At 36.7% G+C, this 15,966-nt stretch overlaps 3 protein-coding genes across 3 annotated transcripts; 2 read left to right on the plus strand and 1 right to left on the minus strand.

Annotated features, from left to right (window-relative positions):
• Positions 1-44: 44 nt before the first annotated feature.
• Positions 45-1,667, plus strand: LOC116303565 (uncharacterized). The gene has a single exon (XM_031713131.2). The coding sequence runs from the start codon at positions 150-152 to the stop codon at positions 1,143-1,145; it is 996 nt and encodes a 331-aa protein (XP_031568991.2). The 5' UTR covers positions 45-149; the 3' UTR covers positions 1,146-1,667.
• Positions 1,668-1,929: 262 nt separating this feature from the next.
• On the minus strand, positions 1,930-7,789 carry LOC116303549 (serine/threonine-protein kinase Kist). Its single transcript, XM_031713110.2, has 9 exons — positions 7,441-7,789; positions 6,434-6,714; positions 6,272-6,355; positions 5,526-5,651; positions 4,944-5,065; positions 4,469-4,554; positions 3,918-4,019; positions 3,574-3,680; positions 1,930-2,646 (listed from the first exon to the last, which is right to left on the minus strand). Exons 1-9 carry the CDS (start codon positions 7,694-7,696, stop codon positions 2,515-2,517), a joined length of 1,296 nt encoding a protein of 431 aa, XP_031568970.2. The 5' UTR covers positions 7,697-7,789; the 3' UTR covers positions 1,930-2,514.
• Positions 7,790-8,078: 289 nt separating this feature from the next.
• LOC116303422 (uncharacterized) lies at positions 8,079-11,040 on the plus strand. Its single transcript, XM_031712955.2, has one exon. The coding sequence runs from the start codon at positions 8,110-8,112 to the stop codon at positions 10,813-10,815; it is 2,706 nt and encodes a 901-aa protein (XP_031568815.2). The 5' UTR covers positions 8,079-8,109; the 3' UTR covers positions 10,816-11,040.
• The last annotated feature ends 4,926 nt before the right edge of the window (positions 11,041-15,966 follow it).

Consider the following 15,966-nt stretch of genomic DNA (forward strand, 5'->3'; position numbering starts at 1 on the left):
ACCAGTACAGACACGTGACCGGTAACTGCAAAGGGCCTATTGACAATCTGTAAGTGGATCGGACATAGAACTTACAGTCCTTTGGGGGTGCTACCTAATACGTCGCGAGGAAGAGGTCTAGGTAGGATTCTTGGGCAAATCGCTTCAAAATGAGCGAAAAAACCCCTCGAAGGATGCCAGTTCAAATCACGGCCGAAAGGCTTGATTATAAGGAAAGTGTAGCTCGTAGTGAAAACAAAAGAGTAAGAAATCGTCTGGAGTTAAACAAGGGGACGCTCACCGATCACGAGAGTACCAACTTGAGTTCGATGAACTACGAAATGAGGAGGCTGAAGCATGAGTTAATAGGTATCAAGCAAACTTCTGGGTATCTTATTGTAAATAAGGAAACTAGTGAAGGTTTAGAGAGAGGAAACTTGGGTCAAAGGAGTAGAAGACGACATAAGCCAAGAGTCGCGAAGAAAAAACATCGTGTAACGCAAGATGCGGGATACATGCCACGAGTTGAGGAAAAAGCTATACGTTATAGTAAAGATTTAGTCAATACAGATCAACTGCCAGTTCTATCAAATATTTCACACACTACTACAGAAAAGCAAGTGTTACTAAAAGGACAAGACGCTAGCGAATTGAGCAATGCTGTATTGAAAATTCCAGACAGTTCAAATGTCAACAGAACCTTGGATACAACAACTATTAAACACAACACTAACACATCATTAACAAGCGCTTGTGACAAGAACTCTAGCGCGCCGGTAAAAATGAAACTTTCAGGGGAAAATAGAGAAGAATATGGAACAATAACTCAAGAAAAACTTATTCGGCCTAGCTCAAGGGAAATGACAAAGTCTGATACAATTCTAGGTTTGGATGTGGACGCTGCGAGAGGTCGAATTCAAAACAGACTCACAGCCAGTTACGAAAATTCAGATCAAACTGCGGATGATTCTGATTTAAGTCCTTACATGCATGTCCCACCAGACGGCCTTCCTAGAACAGTCTATTTACTACCGCCGCTAAAGGATTTATTTGCCGAAGCTAAAAAAGCAAGATATATCCGAAAATTACGAAAACCACACATGGTATTAGACGAAGACGACCCGGAGAGAGAACTGAACATAGATGAAATATTCAGAAAAACATAAGTTTGATTTTATCAATTTTTTTCATTAGAAACTTAGAAATTTGAGATCGAGCTAAACGTTAAGTGAATTTAGCGTTGCCATAATAATTTATCTAGTAGCTTTAACTTTATTTTCCTTCTGTATAATTATTACATGATTATTTTTATCGAACACAAAGTAAATTCCAAAAATCACAAAAAGATTGAGAGGCAAAGCAGCTTTGTTTTATAAACAAATTACTATTGGAACAAAATTAAAAATATTTTTGTACATTTCGGAAGAAACACACTCGAGTCGTCATTTTTTTCCGTTTTCGAGGTTTTCCTGAAGCGTTTACAGATTGTCAACCAAAATAACTGACCAAAAAGGTGTTAATTTTTTTCCAACTTTAAACTTCATATTAATATTTAATACATTAATTAGATCGAATTTTTTCCCCAGCGATTATTTCATATCTGCGATTAATTTTCGTGTTGCTGTACATGAATAATGTTTACACAGTCCGACAGGCCATTTCAAGGCAATAAAGGTACAGAATCCAAAGCCCATGTAGTGTTGACAGAGAGACAAACTTCAGGTTAATATAGGTCAGAGAAAAACACTTGAATTCGTGGTCGGTACTTTGTCTTTTTTTGATAGTACATCAGACACACTTCGCTCGTGAGAGAACTTTACATTTATTCGTAGACACAACAGTCACTGTTTCAATAATGTTATGTATACTGTAGACATTGACAACGTGAAAAGATCGACTCTCGAATAACTCTTCCTCCTTATATAACAATCACTACCCTACCCACCCCACCCCTAGATTTTAGCTGCATACGGACTTATTGATAGAAAACTTACGGTGCAATCAAGTGGCTTTCATAAACAATTTAAGCATTGTGATTGTCATGGATACTGTAACTTTTCGTGTTTCAGATTAGCTCTTATATATCGAAAGCCATTTGAATGATAGAGAAGAGTCGACAGCAGTCTTCCCATTATACGAATTCTGTTTGGTCTCTCGTCCTGACTTCAATCATTCTGAGAGAAAACAGAGCTGAAAAATGACCGGGACACTCAAATGGTTTTCATATGCGAAGCATTTTGATTGGATGGTGTGCGCTTTCTCTTTTTCTGATAGGTCTAAAGTGGAAACCAATTTAGTGTCACCGACATGGTATAGGCTTCCAACTATACAAATTATATCAAATTTATATGAAAGTCTGCATTCGACAAGAATTTAAACCAATTTGATTCTAAAATATCATCCGACAACTCTACAAATATTGATAATAGTCTTAAACCCCTCGGAAATAAATTTCATTTTGTAATGCATTTTTCAATATACATTTTTTTAAGTTCCGCGCATATGTAAACAATCGGTTCCGAAGTTTATCAAGGATTAATGAACAAGATCTTTGTACTTTTTGAAAGGATAAAAACTGGTAATAACTGTCCTCTGATTGAAAATCCTTCCAGTCAGACACCGTTGACACTCTTCGCAGTCCTGGGTGTTTTCAAATTCAACAAAAACCTAACAAATATAGAAGTAGAGTTGATATGTGCGAGGTCGATATAGAACACTGGATGTGATTAGTTTAGACGTCGGCCAATTAGATACAGTGAAAATTAATATTTCTTCCTAATTTCGTCCCAATTAAGATTAGCCATCAAATTAAATTTTTGGTTATAAAAACAAAACATTTGAATACCAACATTTTTTCTTTGGCTTTCGAAAGTTTCTTAAACGAATTCCGTTACCATTACAGCGCCGAAAGCTTATTACTAGATTAGGGAGATTAAAATGACTTAAAAGCCGCAAATTTGCCGGGGTTTTTTTTCGATCCAAGATCCAGTTAAACGACGTCCAGTCCAATATATACAATTCCGGTTTTTCCGAAATAAAAAAATTCTAAAATCTCATAATTTAGGAGAATAAATCAAATTTTAAAATTTGGGCATGTTTTTGCTATGCATTAGGGTTATCCATACTTTCTTAAAAGCTGAAAAATTAACGAAAAAGAATGTCTTTGCGATCCAAGATCCAAAGTCCACTCGAATCCATCCTATGCGATTCCCTATTTTCCAAAATAAAAATTTCCAAAAATCCGGAATTTCGAAAGAAAAAAAATCGAGTTCTAGAGTTGTAGTATCTTTTTATTATAGGCAAAAACTGACCTTACTAGACTTCCTTAACACGAGAGTTTCATCGACCGAGTAACAGGAACCCTTAACTGGCTTTGGAAACTCTATATCGTACCGTAGCAATCTCGTCCCCAGGGTCCTCTCGGGCGACCGCCATATACAACTAGAGTCCGCCGAAAGGAGCCCGGGGACGAGGTTGGTACCGTAGACATGATTGTTCCTTTCTTTGATTGAATTTTACGATTTGTGTGCGCAATTTAAATTATTAAATTGAGGTAGGATTAATATTCGATCAAAGGTGGTTACTCTAACGTACCTTCCCTAGAAGATCGGTGTTTGTTGAACCATATTCAACACAGGGTATCCGCACAGACTTAACCACACCGAACCTTGAGCATTCTTCCTTTATATCATCTATAAAATCTAAGATCAAATGAGAAAGTAGCAAACATGGTTTAGTAACTGAGAAACGCAAAATAACACCCTTTCTCTTTTCTTATCCCTTCCTTTTCCTTTTCTTTCCTTTTAGAAAGACGTAGGTATAAACTGGAAAAGAATATTTATGACACGCTCAAGAAAATCTTTTTAAAATGTCAATACATTATTTGAAAAAGTTAATAAGTGATTTTTCGACTTTTATGCAAATGAAAAATGGTATACCTTCGTACTCGTCTGATTGGTTAAGTTCACTTGTGTCTTCAAACATATTGGTCAGCAGTAACACTCTAGTTGGCAGGAACAGTAATTCAACGAGACTGGGATCTGAAGATGAGATGAAAATAATCATGAAAAGAATAGATAAAGAGCATCGACGACAACCAAGAAAATTTTTTAATTGAATTGCTTAAAATAGTCGCTACCATGCGTGCTAGAAACTTCTGCACTTTGAGTAAACGTCAAGTCAAACGTTATTTCAATCAAACTAGCACCGCGAGAGTAATAAATGGTCTAGTAATCGATTCATACTTTTTATTAGTTCTGCGCGCGCAGGTGTTAGATTTATTAGACCTCAATCTAGTACCCAAAGCCTTTATTTCTTACTGCGCATGCTCGACAAAATAAATAGGCTCCTATTTCTTTCGTCGATTATGCGCAGTAAGAAGTAAACAGATTAGTTAGACTTCCCAGCAATCCTACGCGCGTTTGGATTGGCAGCAGGCCACAGGAAGCCCGCGCAAGCCAGTGGGTTTACCAGTGATTCTGTAACGTACTTGTTATAGTAAGCTGAGGACTCAAAAATGAATGATCCAAGATCTCGCTCGGAGTGATCCTATCATCTGGACGACATTTAACCATCCTGAGATTAATCAATAATATAACAAGCATTAGTAAGTCGAAACCGCCCTGTAAGGGAAAGAATACTACACATTGTACAGCAAAAAACAAGTTGAAGAGAAGTAAAGCTTGATGGAATTTTCAAACTCCCCATCATTGCTAGCATCAAATTCTTATCTATGCCAAAAAAACAAAAAAACAAAAAAACAACTGCAGGTTCGATATGATGAATGAATTACGCACCTTTTATGCCTTGGCTCAGAACTGAAGCAATATTTCCAGATCAATAGAAGCGCGCTTATTTTGAACCCCATTCACCAATTCATCATTATCTGATGTGTTTTCGAAATTAAGAAAGGTTTTTCAACGCTTTTTGGCTGGAAAAACGTTTTTGCCCATCCCTAGACTTACTTGATCAAGAGATCAGTCATGGATTCAAGGTGGTTCTTAGAAAAAACATCCTTGTTTTGTGATGAATGTTGTAGTAACTGATTTGTAACTTCTTTACCGTGGATGCAATCTACTGGATGATCCTTCAATCAAATCAAAAATGAGAGAAAGAACAAGATAAGAATGCTATAAATAGGGTTTTAGGGGTCGGGGATAGGAGAACGTCCGGTTAATGAGCAAAATGCTCCATCTTAAACGAGAATTATTAGTTTAGTAGTTTGTAAAACTCTCACTTAGACTCTCCAGCTATACTAGTTTATGACGTTCTGCGATCATTTCGAAACGCAATGAAACCCCTGTATAAATATAGCATGAATCAAGAGAATGGTGTAAAGCTGGAGCGAGTATAAGAGTCCCACAGTTGCGGGAGGTGGTTTAGTGCGCTTGGCATAAAGTTTCCCGCCAAATCCACAGGAATCCCATCAACAGCAGCAAGCAAGGAACAAGATAAAATTTTGTGTATTAATAACCTTGAATCAAAAATAAGAAATACTAACATTAATTCGTTCCCACTCCTGTCTAAGTAGCTGGTTGTTTCTATACCTGATGACATGCATGACAGATGATTGACAGGTGACTATCAACCTGGAATAATGACTGGCCAGTGTGAAGAAGGAAGAGTACACATGCCATACTCCAGGTATCACACGCACTACTACACATTGATACCTAGAGAGAAAAATCAAGAGGGCATATTATGTCATTCCAGAAAATATCCATACCTTGATTCTCATGGATGGAAATTGAATTTCCAAGGGGTGGGGAGGGTCTGAAGAAGGTATATTGTGTAGTTCCAAAGATATCAATACTCCCTCATTTGAAAATTCAAGGGGTGCGGAGGGTCTGAAGAGGATATATTATGTAGTTCCAAAAATATCATACCTCTTCATTTGAAAATTCAAAGGGTGGGGAGGGTCCATACCTCTCACATGGAGAGGGAATGGAATTCTCAAGGAGTATGTGAAAAAAAAGTCCTTTTTTCACAAGGGTAGCACTTAATAGCCAGTAGCTAACAAACCTGTGGCCCTCATTCCATGATTGAATTGGAATTTAGGAGTTGGTTTTTTGCAGAGGGAGGAAAACCGGAGAACCCGGAAAACCCTCGAAGCACAGGAGAGAACCAACAAACAACTCTACTCACATACAACACCGAACCCGGCGGGACTCGAGCTCAGATCGCATTGATGAGAGGCGAGCGCTCACACCGCTACGCCACCCATGCTTCCCAAAATGTGAGAGTCTGAGGAAGAGGTTTGAATATTTTCTGCAGTACATAGAAAAAAACTTGCCTCTGTCACTGGTTTTAGGACATTCTTATTCCATTCCTGGGCTTCTGGAGCTTGGAACCCAGGGCTTTGAATTTGCTGTGCTGGCTGTATGAAAATCAATAACTATACTTTAAAAAAACTGTACTTCTAAAGATGACAACAAATAAATGTATTCCTTAATACCTGTTGTCCTTCTGTAAAGCTAAGACCAAAGTCAACAAATTGAAAAACTTCATTTTTAGAATCCCACATAATGTTAGTTGGTTTTATATCACCATGAACTATGTGCTTTTGTCGAAGATATTCTATTCCGCCAGCCAAATCTCTGCAACATTTCTGGACAACATACATGGGAAGGCCATTTTCCCAGCTGCCTTTGGTAAGAATGTGGTAGAGACTACATGATAATAAAGGGTTGATAAGACAAAGGTAGCCGTCACAGGAGAAGACATCTAACAGCTTAACTAATGGAAGAAAAAATCAGCAAGAAATAATGAGATTAAATTTAGATCAAGTTTGATAAGAAAAACTATTTGTGCTAAGCCTTTGTTTTCTGTGGCAGATTTATGGGGGGCTCATTGGGTGCAAATGAACCCCCCCCCCCCTCCCCACCGGCTGGTACCTTAGATTTTTTATATTTTTTTAAATAAATAAATAAAAGTATGGTAGGTACGCTTTTTGATGGAAAGGTTATCCTTATCAGGAGCGCCCATGGGAAAAATGATGATGCAAGAGAACGTTATTGTTGTGCCAAGATTTGCAAAAATGAACCCCCCCTCTTAAAGTCCTGCATCCGCCACTGGTTTTCTTTCTCTCTGTTTTGTTCATTCATTCATTCACTTTTGCACTCACTTGAGTGCTCATTCATTAACTTATTCTCTTATGTATAATCACTTTTTGTATTCTTTCATTTAGTAATTAATCCGTTGCTTATTCATTCATCTATCCGTCCATCCAACCTTCCATTCATTCATACATTCATCCATCCTTTCCTTCACCAAATGATTTATCCATTACTCATTTCATTGTATTAATTCAGTTATCCATCCATTCTTTCATCAAATTCAAGACAAAGTTATGGAATGAAAATTAAAGTGTAAATCTATGTCAGAAAATGATTTTTACTAAAAATTGACGCTAATGACAGGTCGTCTTTTGCTATTATTGCTTTAAGGACAAAGATACATTACCTACGAAACACCTTCCATACGAACTACTTTCATCTTCTGAATGAATCTTTTGGAGTATCTGAGCCTCATTCATCCCTGCACTGGTATATTTTTCTTCTTTCTTGTAGAATTTCAAAGCTGCTCGTCGTTCATTGTCCAAACCTTCTCCTTCTAGTCTTGCTTCAAACACTGAACAGCACTTTCCTTTTCCAAGAAAACGCAAAACCTCCCATTTTTCCTCGCTTCCTTCTAATATATCACCTGGTTCTAATTCCATAGAAGGTTTTTATCTTTGAAGGCCACATACGAAAAGAATTGAACTAAGATTCGCGGAGCTGAAAAAATTTCATTCGAGTTGGCCGCCATTTTTGTTTTTCCTTTCCAAATGTCACTCAGCTGATTACTAGGGGAGGGGTGGCTTAAGAAGTCTTAAAAAATTAATAAACGTGACTCTTTTGTTGAAGATTAGAATTCATTGAGACTAGGTTAAAGTTCATTTATATTATTAGATAAAATTACTTTTGCCTTTTTTTCGCATTTAAAAAATATTAGTTAAGATTTTATTGCCAAGGACAACTTTTATCCCCACCCCTACCCCTTAAAAGTCAGCGGTATGTTGAGCATGCGTATGGGCTAGTAAACACGTGCAAATTGGAAATCTTGAGAAACGTGAAATGTTTTGCTCCAAAAATGGATTTTTCTAGCTCAGAAAATGCTGAAAATAACCAAGAAAATGGCATAGAGGACTTCCAGGGAATTACAGAAACTGTTGATCCGGATTATGTTTCTATTTTACCAGAAAAATTGCAAAGCAAAGTGTGTTTAAGTGAACAACAACAAGATGCCAAGGACAACGCTGTCCAAAAGATCAAGAATATTGTACGAAAACAATTCACTATGGAAATGCATTTAAAAGAACAAGAAATAGAGACTATAGATCAGAGAATTCGACAAACTAAAACTTCTCTTGATAGACTAAGAGCATGTATCCTCGCAAGGTACTATGGAATGTCACCAGATTTTCAAGAAGAAAGTTTGATCAGATCTTTTGCTGGTAAAAGCAGTTGGAGCAAACCCAGGCGGTCAAGAAGAGAATGTGCTAACAATCAGTCCTCGTCTAAGGTTGTGAAGTCTAACAGAAGTAAGCTGTTGAACAGTACAGGGAGTTTTTCTGCAAGAAATCTTGGAAATTCACAGCTGTCACCTTCAATGGACATCAATGCTAACAAACCCCCTTTAGGGAAAAAATCTTCAAGCTTTGAAGACAATAAAAACCCAGTTAGCAGTGCTTTATTTGACTTTGAAAATACAGCCTGTGTAAACTTAGAAATGACCAATGGTGAAGCTGAAAGAACTTCAGTGGTAGCTAAAGTGAGTGCACTGGCGACATCTGGGAACTCCAACCTGTCAGCCAGTATGACAAAGGGCAGTCAGCAGCAATCAATCGTAACTTCAGACATTTCAATAACTCATTCAAGTGTTGCAAGCACAAGTAGTTTAGGAAGTCATTCAAGTAGGTATTTAGATTTAAAAGGAATCCAGTTGAATGCAAGTGGAACCCATTTAAGTGCAAGTAGAACCCACTTAAGTGCAAGTGGAACCCAATCGAATGCAAGTGGAACCCTGTCAAGTACTTCCTTGCAAAGATCTAATTTGGTAGATACTCAAGCTAAGAAGGTCATGAAAAGCCACTTAGCTGTAACAAGTTCTGAAGAAACCTCTAAGAATTCGCAAGGAAGGCAATTAAATGGCTCATCAATTTTGAAAGTAACCCATATGAATGCTACAAAAGATGCTGTATCCCAAAGTAATGCGTTTGGTTCTGGTGCAAGATTTTATGTCAAGAAAAGAGTCATTATTGGAAACACGTCGAAGTACATCCCTCCTGAAAAGCGTGAAGAGAATGACAAATCTACCCATAAATGGATGGTATATGTTCGTGGACCCCCAGAGGACCCCCATATTGATGTTTACATTCAGAAGGTATGGTTCTTCCTGCACCCCAGTTATCGCCCTAATGACATAATTGAGGTCAATAAGCCCCCTTTCCACCTGACGAGGCGAGGCTGGGGTGAGTTCCCAATCAGGGTCCAACTACACTTTGTGGGTACGAGGAACAAGAGGGTTGATATTATCCATGAGTTGAAGCTCGACAAGACCTATACAGGTTTACAGACCCTTGGTGCTGAGACAGTAGTGGATCTGGAGATTGACAAAAAGACATTTGAAGATCTTGGAATCCCTGTGTCTTGGGAAATCCCACAAGACACTAGTTCAGCTAGTGATACAACATCAAAAACGGATATTAATAGCATTAAAAATCCAGAAGTTGTGAAGCTTAAAAGAGAACATTCTTCTAGTGCAACAAGTTCCGAAACTGGACAACTTCCAGGCGCCTCATCAATTAAGAGGTCAAGGCTGGATACCCCTATGTCTTCTGTTGCATCTACGCCATGTGGGAGCCGAATCAGTTCAAGATGCGCAAGTCCAGTCCTAAGAAATACCTCAGAAATCCTTGAAGATGGAACAGAGGATTACTTGCATAGCTTTGCTGAGAAAATTCCTCTCATTTCATCAAAGAAAGACGTTGTAAAGCACCCATTCAGTGCAAAATCGGCGGAAGAGTTCTTGTCGTGGAATGTCGGCAAAAGACGAGCAGCTGAGTGGCAACGAGCCGCAAAAATTCGTGCGCAATTTAAAAAATGCGCGCAAAATACGGACATGACGACGAAGGGCGTGATGATTTGGTGCAGACGGTTTGGGTACACTCCTCAAGAGAATCTCGTGACAGACGAAAAGGTTGAGTACTGCAAGATCTGCGGTAAGATAATTGAGCAAGTCACAAAAGAGAACTTAGACACAGGAATAGTTTTTTCTTGCACTGGTGAAAAATGTTCAAAAGTAGCCCAAATGGAGCTGTCGTCTTTGACTCTTGTTGAAGATATTTTAAAAGAAGTTGAAGACAAAGAAAAACTCTTTAATGAAACCTCAAGCCAGAAAGAGAGTGAAGAAGATGTTGACATTGATGTGGTTAGTTCTTTCGACACTAAGAAACCTAGTGTGTCGATCCCGAATTCCTTAGGAACTATAAGCATCCCTCTAACACCACAGCAACAATGGATCAAAGACATCTGTAATGACATTAGTATTAGTCTTAGGCCATTAACCATACAAAATGTCGAGGTCAATGCAATTGAGAGCATGTTGCTAAAACTGGCCATGAAATTTGCTGAAACTTTATTACGCAAAGCATCGTCATTAAGTAAAAAGGATGACGCTTCTCTCGATCCAAATCTCATTATCCCATTTCATATTTATCAAGCAATTGGCTCTCTTTCTTTGTGTGACTTTATGGGGAATGCTTTTTTTGGCCACGCCTCAGAAGATCAGCCTTAGCACTGGCCTAGAAAGACTTTAAACAATTATTTATTTGAGTTTTTTTTTTGGAATATAATGGAATATAAATGTAGGCAACTGAGAAAAAATTCTGAGTCCCAGAGCATCCGACTAGTATATGGAAGGTCGTGGGTTCGATTCACATCTGGGGCTCAGAATTGTTTCTGAGTTCCCTTTAGTTTCAACATTAACTATTGACATATCGTTATTAAGCAATATGAATATTGAAATAAAAAAATTCTTTGATGTAGTGTGAGTGTTCATATAGTGATCACAGGCTAGACACTTACTTGGGGTTGCGCTTATGAAATAGGAGTTTAAAGAAAATGAGCTTTATAGATGGGAGATTCACGGGACAGAGTCGAGTACGCATTTCCCTTTTCTTTTGCGTTTCTCAACTCCTTCGTATTCGTGACTCCATGGCTATGCTACTGGATTGCACTCTATATTGCAAGCATGCATGCTAGGATTATCTTCATCATCAGTCATAGCATCATCAGGCATATTGCATGCATGAGGTTATCTCTGTCAACCAACATGGGTCAGTTTTAGGGCGAACGCAGGATACTTGTGTGTGTGCGCACGCATTCAAACAAAAATCCCATAATTGTGTATGAAAAGAAAAATGTCTTTTCACTGCGGGTATTGTCTTTGCTCCTTTCAGCGGACCAAGTGCCATGTTTCAGAGAATAAGATTCTTTTGTTTCGGGGTCGTGCGTTAATAGTCAATAAGAGAGTATAATACTAAAGAGAATAACAGGCTAAAGAATGCACAATGGATATCGAGATTGCCACCAATACCATCAACAAAAATACTACCAGTATCACCATCATCACTATCATCATCACCATCATCATCTTCATTATCATCACCATCATTATCACCACAACCATGATCATCATCATCACCATCACCACCATCATCATCATCATCATTACCATCAATAAGACTCGAGGGAAAGAAACGTCCTGAAATGGAATGTAACAGTGAATAGAATGTTTTCGCGAGATCGCATTTCAGACCACATTATTGCTTTGAGAATGTCAAACCATGTAAATATCTCTTTTCTAGTAAAGTGGTAAGAAAGAAACTATTAGGGCCGAGCAAAGTCAAAAGAATGGTCCAAAATAGGCATTTATTCATGGACAAAATCCAGGATTTCGCTTCCAGAGGTGGTGGATACTGGTATCAACGCCCCTCCCTTTAAGTCAGGTCCCACAAGATGACAATTATTTTGACCTGGAATATCATCTACTGGGGATAAAAATATCCTCGTGGCCGGAATCTTCATGTCATATATACCATCTCTTCGAACTGCATGGGGTCAGTATACCTTGACCGATTGACTTCCAGTTAGCAACAAAACCATTTTTTTAATACTTCCTTCATAAAACCGCTTTACTTTTTTATTATTCATCCTCAATTCACAACCGACAAAGCTCTCTTTAGAAATCATTCAATGTTTTTAACATCCTCAAACATGGGGTCCAGGAAAATCTGACGGTTTTCAAAGTCATGATAATTAAGATTAAAAATATTGTTTCTTAAATAGGCTTCTCAGAGTCTTTGATTCCACCGATTTCCTTTCTTGTTTTGGAGCTTTTCTCGCGTCTATTTTTTTTTTACAGAAGTTCTTATGATCAAAGAACTAGACGTTAATTAACTTCTGCTTTGATAAGTCTACACTTAGTAGCTGTTCTCGGGACTTCAAAAAACCGACTTAAGAGAAGAATACTTGAGGCACAGAACAGGAAGATGAATAAGAAAGAATAAATATCTGATATATTAGAAGAAAAGGACGAAAAATGTATGGTTTAAAACAAGAATATGAATATGATTCTCTTGTTTAAAATGACTTTGAAAAATGGGAAACGAAAGGATGGATGGATGGATGGATGGATGGATGGAAGGGTGCATGGATGTATGCATTGATGCGTTGAGTAATGAATGAACGAATAAACGAACGAAATATACTTAGTAATTAATACTTTTTCTATACAAAACACCCTTCTATACCTCATCATCTCATTAATACAAAAACCAAACAAGCACGACCTGGAATTGATCTACAGATAAGACGAAAACCGGTTAGCAGTACAATAGCTACATCACACTGATTACATCATTATCTTGTAGTATCTTGTAGTTCGTCATCCTGTTTGAGGAGACGGTTAGACCACTGACAAGCTGTAAAGAATTGATAATGTTATCAGAGATAACCAGCAAATACTGCCATCTTAGGATTCTTAACGTGGGAATCCACAAACACTGACGTAATTGGTATCAATCCAATTTGATCTGATTTTCAAATTATTTTCAAAAGATAACTTTTAAGATACAGTTTTTTTCTTTTGCCTTTTCGATAATGCTATTTTTGAAATTCTAGTATTAAAATCGATTCTTTCTTTCTTTCTTTCTTTCTTTCTTTCTTTCTTCCTTCCTTTCTTCTTTCTTTCTTCCTTCCTTTCTTCTTCTTTCTTTCTTTCTTCCCTCATAAGTCATCTTTCTATCTTTTCTCAATTTCAAAACAACCCCTCCTTTTTCCTTTCTTTGTTCTATCATTCTATCATTATCTCTTATTTACTTCCTTCCTTTCCTTCTCAGTCTTCTTTTTCTCCATTAATGATTTTTCTCCACTCGCATTTTTCGAAGACTTCAGTTCTTTTACAATTTAAATCGAATTTTCATCTTAGGTTCGGAGTTCATCTAAACTCTAATTTGATTTCACTAATTAAAACTTACATCAAGTCATGATCGACATTTTTTCCCTCATTCCTTTTGTAATTAAAAAACACGAACCAAAATGTTCCTTGACTTGTTTATTTACAATTAGACATTCTTTTCCTGATTCCATTTATTCGTAATCATAATCACACATCCTAAATAGTTCCTATCACCTTTGAAACACAAAAAGACTTGCTCTTCCTTCAATCGTCCGGAAACAACTTTGTAGTGATAGGTATCTTGCATGACATTTTCGTGTAGCCATCCTGGCCGAGTTTGTTGTCGTAACGGCGGATTTGCCTTAAGCAATTTGAAGTGTTTTTAGATAAAAATCGACCTGATTTGACACTGTTATTTTTTCCATCAGGAAAACAATCGTAACAAGGCATTAAGGTTTGTAGCTTCGTACGGAAATTGCTATTGATTGCATTAGTCTTGAGAGAGCTTAAATCTCGGTTGGCGCGCGGCTTTGACACCAACCATGTCGGGTTCTTTCAAATTTACTTAGCAAGAAAATAACTTCTGACGCCCCGAACGAAGCGTAATGAATTTGTTTTAACGGAATAAAGAATACCCTCGGTGGCTTTGAAGTTAATAATTTGAACCTAAAATTTATTTTTTCGCTTTTTTAATTAGTCAAATATTGACTTCTCGTTACCACCCTTCACTTAAATCTATTTATACGACTATCCTTTCCTTTCTTTTCAGTTTTTTAAGATGTTAAATGAATTTATTATATTTCATCTTTCTTATTCATTCATTCTTTCTTAAATCTATTTTTCACATCTATTAAATTCTTTTCCTATTTTGAAAATGTTTTCCTACATTTTTCCTTTTTTTTCCGGTCATTTTTTTTTTTTTGTTATCCCAGCCATTTTTCTCCATAAACCATTTTTTCGTTATTCTTTTTCTATTATCGTTTTAATCTTAACTAACATTCACCAGATACATTTTTTACACCATTTTTTTCTACCCTTATTTCTACTTCTACTTTTTAACTCGGTCTCAAATGAATTTTATTTTTACAACTTCTTACTTCAAATCAAGCAAAATCCTTCATTTTTTCGTAGTTCTAGTTCTATTTTTTGAAATCGTATTTACTTATTCACTTTCTGCAGTTCTCTTGTTCTATTTCTTTAGCGATTTAATCCCTAAACACTTTAACAACATTAAGATATATCTATACATCTCTGCATCAAAGATTTGAAAATAGTTTTAGACATCATGACTGGAAGGTTAAACCAGAGCACGGGATCAGCAGTCAGGAAATCTTTACTGTCTCCAGTTACTATCTTTTATTAATTCAATACGAAATAACAAAAAATTGACCCTCCAAACAAAGATAAGAGAAACCATAGTGTCACGATTAATTTTTATAAATTTTTGATGGATTTGATGGAACGTGTGAGAACTAAAGCTTGTGACTTGAGAGCTGTTTGTAATTCCTCTCATTATGTGGCATAAAATACCCAGCTTAATCGCTTACAAATTGGATACACGAATGAGCGCGCGCTGCTTCTAGTCATACAACCATACTTTTACTAGCTGACACCAGCAAATGACAAATAAATATTAGCAACCCCAAAAAATGAAGATAAAATGCTACTTTATTAATTTTAAAATAATGAAAAACGAGAAAGGTAAATCTTTATTTTTCAATTATTTATAACTAACGATATTTTTTGCCAAATCTAACTGAGATTTCGAGAATTCTACCGAGGATTGAAAAACCAAGAGCGAAACGTTTTTTTCTTGTGTGGCAATTTTACACGTTTTTAAAACATATTTTTGTTCAAAAATATTAATTTTAATTGAAAAACGTGGGAAATGGAAGCCAATTTAGTGTATAAAAATATGATAACATTTACAGTTTATTTTTTCCGTTTTTTGTTTTGTTGACGCCCACTTTTTTAGTCGCGAAATTAAATCAGCCTATAGTACTTTGATCTCAAGTTTAAAACTGCGAGCTAGTAAAAATCTCTATTCTATCCCTTTAAAATAAATATTTTGTTATCTAAGGAGTTTTTCGTTTACAGAGCAATAAATATTCTGTTCTAATGACTATTCAGGAAGCAGGACTATCATCGTAATTATAATTCTTGACCGCGGGAAGTCTGTTTGTCCTGTGTTTACACAAAAATTAATTCTCTAGTTTTCTTTGGAACAACCTCGATTTTTATTCACTCGCATTTATCGACATTTTTATATCTGTTATCTCGTAAAGACTGCTCAATTTGTTTTTTATTCTCTTTGAGAATTATTAGCAGAATCTTTGATTAACTGATGGTTTGTTCATTTTATATTTAATATATCTTTTATGTAAGCAAAGTATTTATGATTTAGATACATCACTCGTGTAGAATTTAGTCTCGGCGGTCGGTCTCTAACTTAGCAGCGGCTAAGTGTCTTACAAACAACAGAGCAGT

The sequence above is a fragment of the Actinia tenebrosa genome, unplaced genomic scaffold, assembly GCF_029948245.1.
Source record: "Actinia tenebrosa isolate PJP-AT-01 unplaced genomic scaffold, QUT_ActTen_1.0 PGA_scaffold1__47_contigs__length_23844297, whole genome shotgun sequence".
Classification (NCBI taxonomy): Eukaryota; Metazoa; Cnidaria; class Anthozoa; order Actiniaria; family Actiniidae; genus Actinia; species Actinia tenebrosa.

Excerpts from the sequence above, each read along its gene's own strand:
- LOC116303422 (XM_031712955.2), top strand. The coding sequence starts at position 8,110 with ATGGATTTTTCTAGCTCAGAAAATGCTGAAAATAACCAAGAAAATGGC.
- LOC116303549 (XM_031713110.2), bottom strand. The coding sequence starts at position 7,696 with ATGGAATTAGAACCAGGTGATATATTAGAAGGAAGCGAGGAAAAATGG. Across the intron at positions 6,715-7,440 it reads GTATGGAAGGTGTTTCGTAG|TTAAGCTGTTAGATGTCTTC; the intron begins GTAATGTATCTT and ends TTCTTCCATTAG. Across the intron at positions 3,681-3,917 it reads CCAATCAGACGAGTACGAAG|ATTTTATAGATGATATAAAG; the intron begins GTATACCATTTT and ends ATTTGATCTTAG.
- LOC116303565 (XM_031713131.2), top strand. The coding sequence starts at position 150 with ATGAGCGAAAAAACCCCTCGAAGGATGCCAGTTCAAATCACGGCCGAA.